At 49.5% G+C, this 12684-nt stretch overlaps 1 protein-coding gene across 6 annotated transcripts; it reads right to left on the reverse strand.

Annotated features, from left to right (window-relative positions):
* Positions 1 to 1751: 1751 nt before the first annotated feature.
* On the reverse strand, positions 1752 to 10912 carry LOC125749504 (upstream stimulatory factor 2). Of its 6 annotated transcripts, none has more exons than XM_049026827.1 (11): positions 10194 to 10908; positions 9308 to 9348; positions 8936 to 9051; positions 7869 to 7988; positions 7048 to 7210; positions 6788 to 6875; positions 5560 to 5598; positions 4764 to 4822; positions 4481 to 4575; positions 4118 to 4246; positions 1752 to 3648 (listed from the first exon to the last, which is right to left on the reverse strand). In XM_049026827.1, exons 1-11 carry the CDS (start codon positions 10229 to 10231, stop codon positions 3559 to 3561), a joined length of 978 nt encoding a protein of 325 aa, XP_048882784.1. In that variant the 5' UTR covers positions 10232 to 10908; the 3' UTR covers positions 1752 to 3558. The 6 variants fall into 6 exon arrangements, with proteins under 6 accessions (XP_048882784.1, XP_048882782.1, XP_048882787.1 ...); XM_049026825.1 differs by having other exon boundaries at positions 4433 to 4575; positions 10194 to 10906; XM_049026830.1 differs by lacking the exon at positions 7869 to 7988 and having other exon boundaries at positions 4433 to 4575; positions 10194 to 10909.
* Positions 10913 to 12684: the final 1772 nt, after the last annotated feature.

Raw genomic sequence — 12684 nt, forward strand, 5'->3', positions numbered from 1 at the left:
CAGGATGTGCTTTGGAGAACATGGGCAGATGGGCTGCCTGTTCCCAGCCGTGTTTACCTGCAGCACAGATCCAAGGGTTTTCCCCAGCATAGACAGGGACCGTGGAGTCGCCAATGCTATCAGAGGCGATCTTCTGCTCAAACAGGACTGGGCTCCAGTAGGGCGGCCGCCACTCACACACACACGACTGGCACCAGCCAAGGACAGTGACTCCCCCTCCCTCCCTGTGTCCCGAGCCATACAGGTACTTCTATATGCCTCCCCCCCTGGCTGTAACGCAATGTATCACATCTTTAACTAGGATCTAATGCAAAATTGACAAGCACAGGAATGATTGCATCACACCCCATGGCTGAATCATTCTTTCTTCTACAGTCACATGTGGGGTGAATCAGCAGCACATTTTTTTTTTTTAATATATATATATGAGAGAGAGATAGATAGAGAGAGAGAGAGAGAGAGACAGACAGACAGACAGACACTGAGCTCTGGAAAACATTAAGAGACCACAGCACAATTTATTTCACTCATTTCTCAATCCTGGGTGTGCGTCTGTAAATAATATATATATTTTCTTTGCACACTGCAGCCTGGCTCTTCCCTGCTTCTCATTACTGAAGGGCTTCTTCCTCGCTTAATGGGACTTCAGTCCTGCTTCTAGCCTCATATGAACTGTCCTAGCAGTGCACTTCACACCCTCACTTAACGTTTCCCATTCCTTTTGAAGGTCACTTGATGTCATCCTACGATTCATGAGAAAACTGTCGGATTATTTGATGGTCATCTTTGCCATTAGAAAGCTGCACTCTACCTGACTGGTTTCTGGTCGATCCCAGTGTCTCCTGCTTCACTTTGTTCTTGCGTTCTGATGTCTTAGAAACCGAGCCTGGAAGAAGCCTGCTGCTCAGTGTAGCCTTCTGCCAGCAGAACCAGGATTAAACCAGGATTTAACAGTGCAGATTTAACAATCATGTCATCTAACAAAAAATAAAGTGTGTGTATGTATATATGTATATTTTTTAGATGACAGCAACTATAAACAGCATTTATGAATCAGACCAGCTTAATAAAAGTAATAATAATGAAACTTTATTGATGCCTGCAAGGAAATTCGATTTTCCTTAACGGACCCAGTGACGCCCAAACACCTTTTAAAGATAGGAGCCATTACAGGCCCAGCTACCAGTCAGACAGGGTGTTCCAAATTCAGGCTACATCAGGCCAGGCAATGGTCAATAGCTGCTTTTTTACATCAGTGGTTCACAATCCATTTCCTGGTGCCCCTTCTACCAAAATGTTTTCATTCCAACCCTGGCCAGCGTATCCATGCCCCTCCAAGGGCCCGGGCCGGACCCAAAAACCAGGCTTGAGGACCCTCACCATAGCCAGTGCAAGTCCTCGGGAGCCAAGGGCCTGAGGACCATCACCAGTCCTCGGGAGAGCTCGAGTGCAATGCCCCCACGTCACAGGACAAGGGATCAGAGATCAGTCACTTCAAACAGGACGGCGGACACCAGGGCGCCTGGCTGTGCAGACTGGCGACGGTGTGACGGGAAAACGCCGGGGTGCTGGCGGACGAGATAAGGGGCGAAGAGAAGCGCGACAAAGACGTGCAGCAGGGGGCCGGGGGGCGGGACAGGTGAGGGACACGGGGAACACGGGGGGGGGGGGGGGGGGCGACAGACTCGGCGGCGGCGTCAGGCGGGTGACAGACAACTAACAACTAAAGAAAAGCAGGGAAACAGACCCAATTCACTCTCAGAAGGAATTAGCACATCTTTATTTCGTGGCTTTGTCGTCGTCCGCGGCATCATTCATGGCACCGATGTCCGTGATGACCAACGAAGACCTTCCCAGCCGTAGCCTTCACGTTCTCCGTACTTTAGTCTTAGCTACTTCAAAAAAAATAAACATTAAAATAAACCAGACTTTTTAAAATTTGCCAAAAGCAAATATTTTTTTTCTCTATTTAGCTTATTCTCTCTTCTACCTTTGAAATCTCATGCCAGCGCTACTGGAGAAGTAAAACTAGTTGGCAAAAAGGAGACAATCTGCCATCCTTCTCTAACTGGAAATCCAGCCCAGACAAACACAGCTCTGATCTCCAGAGAAGTTCCTGAAAGGATGGACTCTTCACCCCAAGCTCAGACCTCATGATGAGTCCGCACACACACACACCCGTGAACAGAGCCAGGTGCCAATTTGAAGCATCTGAGATGTCTGTGTAAGTCTACTGCAGGACACGGAATCCCGCAACATTATTATTATTGCCCCCCTACCCCCAATATCCAGTCACAGGACTCTCCAACTACTGAAGAAAAAATGAATTAAAAAAATTTGATATATAAATTTATCATCATTCTTGGAGGCGGGACGAAGGAGGCAGGTGGTGCCGGTTGGCTTGTCAGTCTGTCAATCTCCACATTCATTTCCTCCCCCCTCAAAGAACACAAGCAAGGAAAACCATTAACATCTCTGTAATGAGTCTTTTCTTTCCCCAAAGAGTCCTTATTCATGAACTTATTTACAAAAATAATTAAAAATTACCACAAAACAAAATGCACATACAAGCACATACAACCCCGAAGGAGGAAGTCCTGACATTCTGCAGTCACTCCAGCTCTTCATAGACCACCTTCAAGTTGGTCACTAAAAGTAGCCATCTAGCTAGTATTTTACATTCCTAAAAAAAGGGGGAACATCAAAATAAAATAAAATAAAAATAAAAATAAAAAACACGCACCAGGAGGCGTTCTGAGCCGGACCCAAAGCTACGTTAAGTGCTCTGAGGAGAAACCGGATCTACGAAGGGTGCAATTCTACATTGGAAGAGCATGAGGAGATCCAAGATGCTTAGACGAGGCTGCTGGCTTTGCAGCACGGAGGTGTCGATATCCGTGAGGAAAAGGGTTTCAATGCTCCTAAATTGTCTGACTACGTTCAGCTCTTCTGCGGGGCACGGTCTGTAGGGCAGTCTCAAAGCTTCAGAGCGTGCGTACTGGACCTCATGAGTTATCCGAGCGCTACAGCGTGATGCTTTATTGCGAATCCATCTGTGAGAACTATGCCAGTCCCTAAGGAGAGGAAGGCCCCCGTCTCGGGGACCGGCAGGGTCCGCTCAGCCCAGACCGCGCGACCTGGTGCCACATCAGTTTCTATGCCCCTCTCTTCCCCACTTGCGTTCGCCTAAAAAGCTAATAAATTAACCCAAACAAAGGGCCAAATAGTGACATGAACAGCAGTAAGAAACGTCATAAAAAAAGATGCAAAAGTAAAACTGAGAACAAAAGAAAAAAAAAAAAAGGAGAGACAAAGGGCAGGAAATAAACCCTCCAGAGGCGGCAGGGCTCTCCGCAGGACATTCATCATCAGGGTCCGAGGCAGGCTTAATGAGCAGGGGGCCCCGGGCAGAGCTGGCTCAGGCCGCCCCATGTCCTCCGGAGGATTCCAGCCCCAGCCTGCAGAGAGAGGGAGGCAGCCAGCGAGGTGCCTTCTCAGCAGTCCTTCCTCGCGCCCTGCAGCTCCCCTTGGCTCCGCCCCCAGGCCCACGCCCCTGCCTCACTGTGGCGCCGACTCCCCCACCCCCTCGATGCCGTGCTGCTGCATCTGAGCCCTCAGGAGGGCATTCTCGTTCTTCAGCTCCTCGATCTGCAAGATCCCCGGGTGGGGGGGGGGGGGGGGACGGCATTAATCGCCCGGCCGGCAGCCACTCAAAGCAGGGGACCCCCCCACTCTCTCCCTCCACATCAGATCGTCTACTTCAACTAATCACCAAGCCCTCAAAGGCCTGGATCAGCTGTTTGGGTGCTGGAACAAACTAAACACGTGCACTACCTAGGGGCTCCAGTAGGGGCCGCCACGGGCTGCCCATGTCAGGGGAAATTAACCAATATGTTTCAACATGACACAAAGCAGTGCCTTCTTTACACATGTAAAAATTATGATGAACATCCATATCAGAGACACTAAAACCTGAGGCACAGAATTCCAGGTTTAGTGGTCGAGATGCGTGTCAATCAATGCTAATGATCCTGCAGGACAAGGTGTTACACCATTGAGCATTTTTGTAGGGTGGTGGGGAGTGACATGAAGAGCCCCCTGCTGGGGGACGGTGTACCTGCTGCCGGAGGAGCTCGTTGTCCACCTGGACCCGCTCCACCTCCTTGTAGCTCTCATGTAGCCGCTGGTTGTTCTGTCTGAGCTCCCGGATGTAATCGCAGGCCTTGGACAGGATGCCGCCCTTGCTCTGTGGGGGGGGGGGGGGGTGTGCACACAGCACCGATTACTTCGGGGAGGGTAGGAGACACGTGATGACGTGAGGGACCCTTGTTGGGTGGGGCAAACCCTCCCACGCTGTCAATCAGTGTCTCCCCAGGGGTTCCCATTAGGTAAGAGCAGGCAGTGATTGACAGCTTGCGGTAGCCCCGCCCACCTCAGCTCTGGAGGCCTCGTCCCTCCCATCGCTGGCAGGACGGCTCACCGCTCCAGTCTTGCTGCTGTCCATAGTGCAGTCGGGTATAATTTTTGAGAGGGTCACAATCCAGTTGTTGATTTTATCTCGCCTCCGCCTCTCCACTGCAAACAAAAGGGGACGTTTCAGGGTCACAGAAACCGCCATTACGTCACTGGCTGCAATGCACACTTCCGAACTTCTCCGCTAAAGGCTTGGTTCGTGCTGGGCAGCAGCGCCATCTAGTGGAAAAGGGTCAACATAACAACAGACTGACCACAGTGAGGTACATGAAAGCCTCCAAGTCCCTCACCTTCATTGTGTTGTGCCCGCCTCCTCTCATCTCTCGGTGTGCGTGGACCGTCGATCTTCCTGGGTAGTGGGGGATTACGAGGAACGAGATTACAAACCTCTCGTCACCACAAAACAACGTCAACAGCCGGATCAGAGCTGCGGAGAGCCTTCACACAAGAAATCAGCCACTCTACAGATGCGCACGGCAGCCAGAGGGAACTCCCGGCCGGCGGCCATGGTGGTGGGAAGAGCAGGGGCTCCATCAGCATGCCCAATCCAGCGAGCGGCCGTCCAGCCCACTGCAGGTCTGTAACCCTCACTTCTCCCTACGCGGAGAACCTCATCATCCACACAACCACCAGCAGGTCCACGAGCGCACTCCCTGTGTCCCACCAGGCCGTCTGGGCAAACGTACCAACCTAATCTATCTCTGGCCCAGGAAGATGGTACGGCCTGCCTGCTCCTCACAGCAGTGCCCGCAGGACACACAATCACACCACAGATAAGGCACACAGCACACACACACAGCACACACACACAGCACACACACACACACACACACACACACACACACACACACACACACACACACACACACACACACACACACACACACACACACACACACACACACACACACACACACACACACACACAGCACAGAAAATAACTAGCAGAGTACACAGCATGAATGCAAGAGGATGTCTTCTGGTGAACTTAGGAATGGGTGGGGGTGGGGGCGGGGGGGGGGGGGCACAGCACAGGGTTATGGGGGGGGGGGCACTAGTCTTCTTAGGGGAGTAAAAGTTTCTCACCAGTTTAAACTGTCATGTTGCACTGGTCTGTTTTCCACTCTGTGGACAGCAGGTAGGTTTGGTTTTCACACTCATATTTACACATGATTGGCAAAAAGTATTAACAGACATTATTACAGAAATGTGACCTAGGTGTTTATAATATACACAAAGCAAACAAGGTATTTTCCTAGTAGAAAGCAAACAGTGGCGGTAAGACATGCAGGTCCTGCTCCTCAGGGTACAATGCATGCATTCACCTGTCCACAGCGGTCTGCTCTGCATTTACCCAGCTGGCCAGAAGCCAGACTAACTGGGATGCGAACCCAACAGGCAGCTGTCCGCATACGTAACCAGTGCCGAGTGGGTCCTCTGCTGCTCAGCCCCCCCAGGTTTGACTCGGAAACACAGCCTCTCCTCCCCCCTGACTACAGCACCATAGCAACCAAGACTAATTGGATGGGTAACCAGGTTAGACTCCCCATAACCCCGGCCACATCATCACTGCACTTCGAGTATAAAACACTTGAAAGATACTTTTTACAGGCTTTATAGGATCGACGGTCTGAGGTCAAGGGTCAACCCCTCACTGCAAAGCAGAATCAGGCTTAAAACCCTTTAAGAGCCTTCTGCACTGGACACCATCATTGCCGATTACAGCAGGGGAAATCCACACATCAGAAAGACTTAGACAGCAAATGTCTTCAGTACTGTATAAAAGATGAATTTCTACACCTTTTCTCTCTCAGGTGTGACAGCTTTGAGGATACAGAGGCACTTGGCTTCCCACACCTCCCCCCACACCCCCCCCGCATAGGGACGGGTCCTATTTATAGAACAAAATGCACCTCCATCGGTCACACTTATATCCACAATGCCGACACACTCAAAAGAAATACCCTACAGTGTGAGTGCGCTTATGCTCGCATTTTTAAACGGTGGAGGGGAAAAGGCCCACTGAAGGCCTCGTTTGAAATGCAGGGGTGCGAACCCTCACTTCGACAATTATGGGACAGTTATGGGAAAGAAATTAGACACCGTCACAGCCTGTCTGAACAGATCATTACTTCAGGTCATGGGGTGAGCAATTTAACAAGGAAATAAAGGGAAGATGGGTTCACGACCAGTGGAGAGATTCCACAAGGACCCTCTATCTGAGTGACCTTAATTTCAGGGAGGTGAGCTGCTATCCAAACCATCCCAAGATGACCACTAGAGGGCGCAAGACACTGTAGAACCAGATACCCACGTGGAGTAAGGGTGCGTGCGTGGCGCGATGGTCCGGGGTGTGCCGGACTGCAGGACGTCAGGGGGGGTCATCATCACATAGAACTGGCCTGGGGGCAGACAAGAGGAAGCCCGTTATGGAGCCCATCCCTGGTCACAGGGTTCTGCTAATGGCATAAGGAGGGTGTGGAGCAAACTCTGTGGATGCCTATAGAATTACACAACACAGGAAGCTTTCAGAGCGGCCCGGCCTGCGCCACGATGCGTGTGGGACTGACTCACCCCCTGCCTGCGTGAGACTTGGGTCGGAGGTGGCCTGTACCGACACAGCGGTGGCCGTCCCGTCGCTCACCGTGGCGGCAGGAAAATAGGCAAAGCGCGTCTCACCGGCCACCGACTCCCCCACGGGGCTGCCGCCATTACTGAAGGGGTTCTGGATCACTGCCTGTAAAAGGGGGGGGGGGAACGCAGCCATATGGTGAGCCTTCTACAGACCATGCGGGCTAACTCTCTGTCAAATAGATTTCTCTGCAGGAAGGCGAACACACAGCTCACCGAGGAACATACTTTATAAAGCCAAGTAATACAACACAGCGCACTACGCAGCTAGACAGTTCTAGGCCTGATTTAGGTCAATTTTGTATTTCAGTCCCCAAAAAAATGATTATTCCAAGACCATTTAGCAATTCATTCTGTATTTTCGTGCACATTGTCATGGACCCCCCCCACTCAGCTAAATTCTACAGGGGAAATGACAGGGGCAGGGGGGTGGGGGACTTGGGGGTGGTATCCCATATTTACTCAAGGGGGTACAGCCTCCCCCTCCCCCCAACGGTCAAACCCTAGAATCAGCCCTGCTATCCAGTAAGGCTGAAGATTTTGGTGTCTAATTAGCTTTCTGAGCTAAAGCGACCGCCAGAAAAAAATCCGCTACCCGGGTCGCCAGCTAGCAAGGGGGCACGCAGGGAAAGTAGCGCTTAAACATGACGTTTAACTCGAAGGCTAAAACAGGAAGTAAGGGCATTACTTATGGAGCAGAGGCAACAAGAAGTGGGAAGAGAAGGGCATGTGACTCAGGATGGGACGGCGGATAGTCCTGGCACCTGCGCGACCGCCTGCGGGTTCCCAGCGAAGGCGGCGGTGGACACGACACTGACCGCCCCGCCTCCGTCATCCCCCGTCTCCAGCTGCGGATCCGTCACCTGGACGACGCGGTACGTCACCTGACCACAGGGGAGAAGGGCTCAACCTGTAAACGCTTTGAGCTGCTACACTCCCCAACGTTACCAACATTCACCCGACGACACTCACTACCATATCTATCCGTACGGTCTCTCATGAACCTGGACCAAGTCAGGTCAAGCACTATGTATCATCAGTAGTACTCGAACCTACAACCTTTACAGTCACAGTATATGCCTCTAACCACATCGCCAGCCAAAAAATACCTGCCGTCAACCTCTCCGTAACCCTCAGCGTCCAGCCCATCCATACTATTCGCTGTTTGAATTCTATTCTGCGTGTCTGCATTCTGGTTTCAATGGAACTGCTCTGTAATTACTTACATACAATGTTATGCTTAAAAGCTGGTTTTAGTCAGAAGAAGCGTGTTGAAGATTTGCCTTCTTCTTGGCTATTTTTGGGGCCAAGGCACCACCCCCATATCATGTGACACCCCCTTCCAACATGACACTACCCAAGTGCCAATCCTGCTGTAGGACTGAAGTCACATGACTGTAAATGGTAATTGTGACCACAGTTAATCAGCTGCTTGATTTACCCCACCACCCCCAGTCCTTTCCAATCACAACACTACTGAGCAGGCTTAAAATGAACAAAATCAGGGGCCTATGCTACGAAGCGGGGTTACTGGCTTATCGGGGTAACTTGTCGGATTTAAGGTGCCACAGTTTAAATGGACTGCATATTCGTTCACTTACATTTCGCCCAGACTACCTTAAATCCGACAAGTAACCCCACTTCATGGTATGAGGCCACAGGTCTTACCAGTAAAAATTTAAAGTAAACAAACAAATGTATCTCACTATTAAATCAGAGGAGAATGGTACTGAATGAGGCAGCTGCCTGTACACCCCCCGCCCTGCCAAGAGCAGCCCATCAGGCTATGAGAGGGCGTGGCCCCCCCCGGGACTTCAGAATCCCGTCTTACCTGCCCGCCGCTGTTCTCTGTGCGAAACTGGTACTGAATGTTGTGATCCCCGAAGGCGGCTGGCTGAACACTTGCTATGGTTACCGCGGCCTGTTCTCCACCCCCGGCACTGTCTCCTGAGAGCACAGATCACAAAAAATAAAGCTAAGTGGGGGGGGGGGGGTTATGGAATGGAGAAGGAGCACATTTAACATTTACTCGAATGGGAACACAGCACCAACACGGCCGCCAGCCAGACCCGGCCCGGCCCAGTAGTCTGTATTATTCACCGAGCTGAGTGTTGCAATAATTCAAGTCGATTTATAGGTGCTGTGTCCCTGTAACATCTGGGGTGGGGGGAGGAGGGGGTCATTTAAAAAACTGACAGCTTACCTTCAGAAATCTGAACAACCTCCTCCTCCTGTTTTTCGTGACTGGGGGGGGGGGGGAGAGAGAAATTAGTGTCATTGTAAGAGAAAAGTAGAATGTCTGGTTCAAAAGGATATTTTGCCATGTCACTAAAATTGGAGACTGGTAACTGTGTTTACAGAAACACACAGACAGCTGACCACCAGCACAGAGAGTAACAAAAGAGGATTGACCATTCTCAGGCTTCCCTGGGCCGGGACCCAATCCACATGACATTACCGCTGCATTTCCCTCATGCAAGGACTGTAAATCGACTACTTACAATAAAACAGCCCCAATTAATCTCTGAAAACCTACCCTGACCGGTCGAAAAAATAAAAAGTTGCGAACACTATGCTAGTAAACTACTACTGGAAGGTATCCGCTCTGACACACAGCTGTTACCCACTTTCATAAAAGCAGTTTAACTAAACTACAGCAACTACCTACAGCTGTATACTGCAGCAAATGTGGAGATAAACACATCTCACACACTCACTCTCTCTCTCTCACACACACTCACACACACACGAGGGCACCCCAGGTAAATTATAATAATATAGCAGGTGAATAAACGACACGCCCCGCATAGGAGTCCTCGGTATTAAACGTAAACCAGAAATCCAAGGCTTTCCATACACACTAAGCATATCGTTTGGCAAACCACCAATAATCGGATTAATTTGCATGCATTAAGCGGTACCTGGGCCACATGGGACACCCTCGGGTTTAAAATTATACTAAAGAAAACAAACAGAAAATTCTGCAGCTCCGGAGAAGTAGCGGAGAAAATGGTGGCCGGGCCACTGGGGGAGACGGACGGACGGACATTGAGGGGGAGGGAGGCACGGCGACGGGGACGCGTCCGTACCTCGCAGCAGCGTCCAGACTCTGCTCCAGCATATCCATGGGGGTGGCGGTACAGAGCGCGGGGCCGAGGGATGCGGAGACGGGGGATGGAGGCGCCGATCACGGGGACAAACACTCGGGTCATGTGAGAGAGGCCGTCCGGGACACGTGAGGCGGACACCGGCCGATGAAGCAAGATGGATACCGCTGGCGGAGCTCGGCCGTCTGCTGCTACTTCGCGCGATCTCCGGCCTGTCCCTCTTTTGCGGGGGTCCCAGTTCACGTTGACCCAGCTGAGCGGAGTGTCGATTCGGTATATTTTGCGCTGGTCCGGGGCTCGCTTTCCACCTTCGCTATCCCTCTCTTTTTTCTTTTCGCTTTCCGTCCCGCCGTCGCCCTATCGGCTCGACCTGAGCGCCGCGCAGTGCAGGAACGTATCCATCCGCGGGCGGCAGCAAAACACGGAGTGGGGAACGGCGCCGGTTCGGGGTGCCTGCAACAGTTCGCTACCCGAACTAATACTGAAATTGGTATAAACATCAAAATAAGTGGGATTTCCCTTCCAGATTTTTGCGTCCGGTACGGTTTCGAAAGTTTAGAATTTTGTCCCCGAAATAGTGTCGGTATGGGTGGATCAGGCATATTCATCCGTATTTATCCTGGGTGGGTGACACGCCGATAAAACGCATGGATCCCGGAGTGAACAGTTTCATTCGCTAAAACGCGACGTCTCGCGTTGGCTAGATGTACGTTTTATAGAAAACGCATGAACACGAAGGAGGGCGATGGTCACGATGGTTTCCCCACCTGACGGCGCTGATCCAATCCGGATTTTGGCGTGAACCACATGATGCGGATGAGAAATGAGCATTTTTGGTGGGATAAATATGTGAATATGCTGCATTAAAACGCGGAATTAGACATGGACTGACATTTTGCGTGTGTGTTTTGTGTGCTTTTACCCTCAGTACCCGGTAATAATCGTGTACAACCGCACTATGTGACGCGCCGGAACTATAACGGTTCTGCCTTGAGAGATTGGCGAAGTGGTGCGGCTGCCCATAGAATAGCGCCCTGGGTCGGACGGAGTGTTGGAGGCGCGCAGTTGGGTGTATAAATGAGGCGCATTGCCCTTGTCAAAGTGCTACATATATACGTATAATAATGATCTAATTTCTTGAAGTAATTCTAACTAATAAACGGCTGGTATTCGCTCGTTTTTGACCAATGGTCTTTCATTTTATGTTTGAAAAGCATTTCTATGGGCTTGAATATGGTGGCGATTTTATTGTTTCATTTGTTGCTCGGTGAGATTCCTGTACTCGCGTCGACTAACGAAAAAAATATATGTACATACATATGTATATATAAATATATGTGCTCTATACGTACTTTAACAGAAACATTGCAAGTTAAGTAAAAGCTTACAAAACTGAGAAATAATCATTATCCAGATGAATTATTTAAATAATTTACTTTATTACCCGTAGAAGTACCCCCTGTTAACCGTGTAATTGATAAACACTCCAGCTTAGAAGCACATTTTACAGTGTCTGTATTGGTCTCTGCTGCTATTAAGGCTTCCCATGCTTGTCTTCAATGCGTATTTAGCCTTTAAGGGCTTGTTGCCTGTCTATTTGCGTTTCATATGCTGGCAGTCCCATGCTGAGTAAAGTTGACACCAAGCACCATTACACATCACCACTCATTTTTAGGTACAAACTTAAGAATCAGAATCGGCTTCATTCGCCAAGTGTGCTGGGGCACACTAGGAATTTGGTTCTGGCTGCTAGAGACTCCCTAGTACACAGACAATAAATGACACTGTACAAACGATACATTACACTATACAAGATATAAAATTTGAAATGTACACACGTGGGTAACCCACTGTACAAAGTATAAGGTGCGAGGTTGAGTGCAAACAGAGTGTAAGGGGGGAAAATTGACAGAAGGCAGGTGACGCAGCTTAGCTGTTTATGAGGGTGATGGCCTGAGGGAAGAAGCTGTTCCTATGTCTGCTGGTTTTTGTATACAGAGGTTTAAGATTTAGCACATTTATAAACCACCCATGGGAGAGCGTTAACGCTGGAAGGAATGAAGTTGTTTGTTTGCCACATATATTTTGCTGTATTGTGGAATATCGTGGGGTCTTTAATGTATCGTTTGTTGCTAAGTAAGGTTCATATACTTGCATTGACTAATGCTTCCATTTGTCATAAAAGATTTGCAGTTATATTCAATAACTCAATAGTCAATAGTTTTATTTGTCAGATGTGGACAGGGTATACAGTGAAATACAGCTTTATAGGCAGATTATACTGTGCAAATAAAAATTGCAAAATGTAAATTAAAAATGACAGGAAAAATATGTGTACATATACATGCATATATACAAAAATATGTGTTATATACATAGGATAACAGAAACACTGCAACTTTGGCGCATTAAGTACAAGCTTACCAAGCAGAGTAATAATGATCATCATTAAAATTAATTGTTAAAATAATTT

The sequence above is a fragment of the Brienomyrus brachyistius genome, chromosome 9, assembly GCF_023856365.1.
Source record: "Brienomyrus brachyistius isolate T26 chromosome 9, BBRACH_0.4, whole genome shotgun sequence".
Taxonomy (NCBI): Eukaryota; Metazoa; Chordata; class Actinopteri; order Osteoglossiformes; family Mormyridae; genus Brienomyrus; species Brienomyrus brachyistius.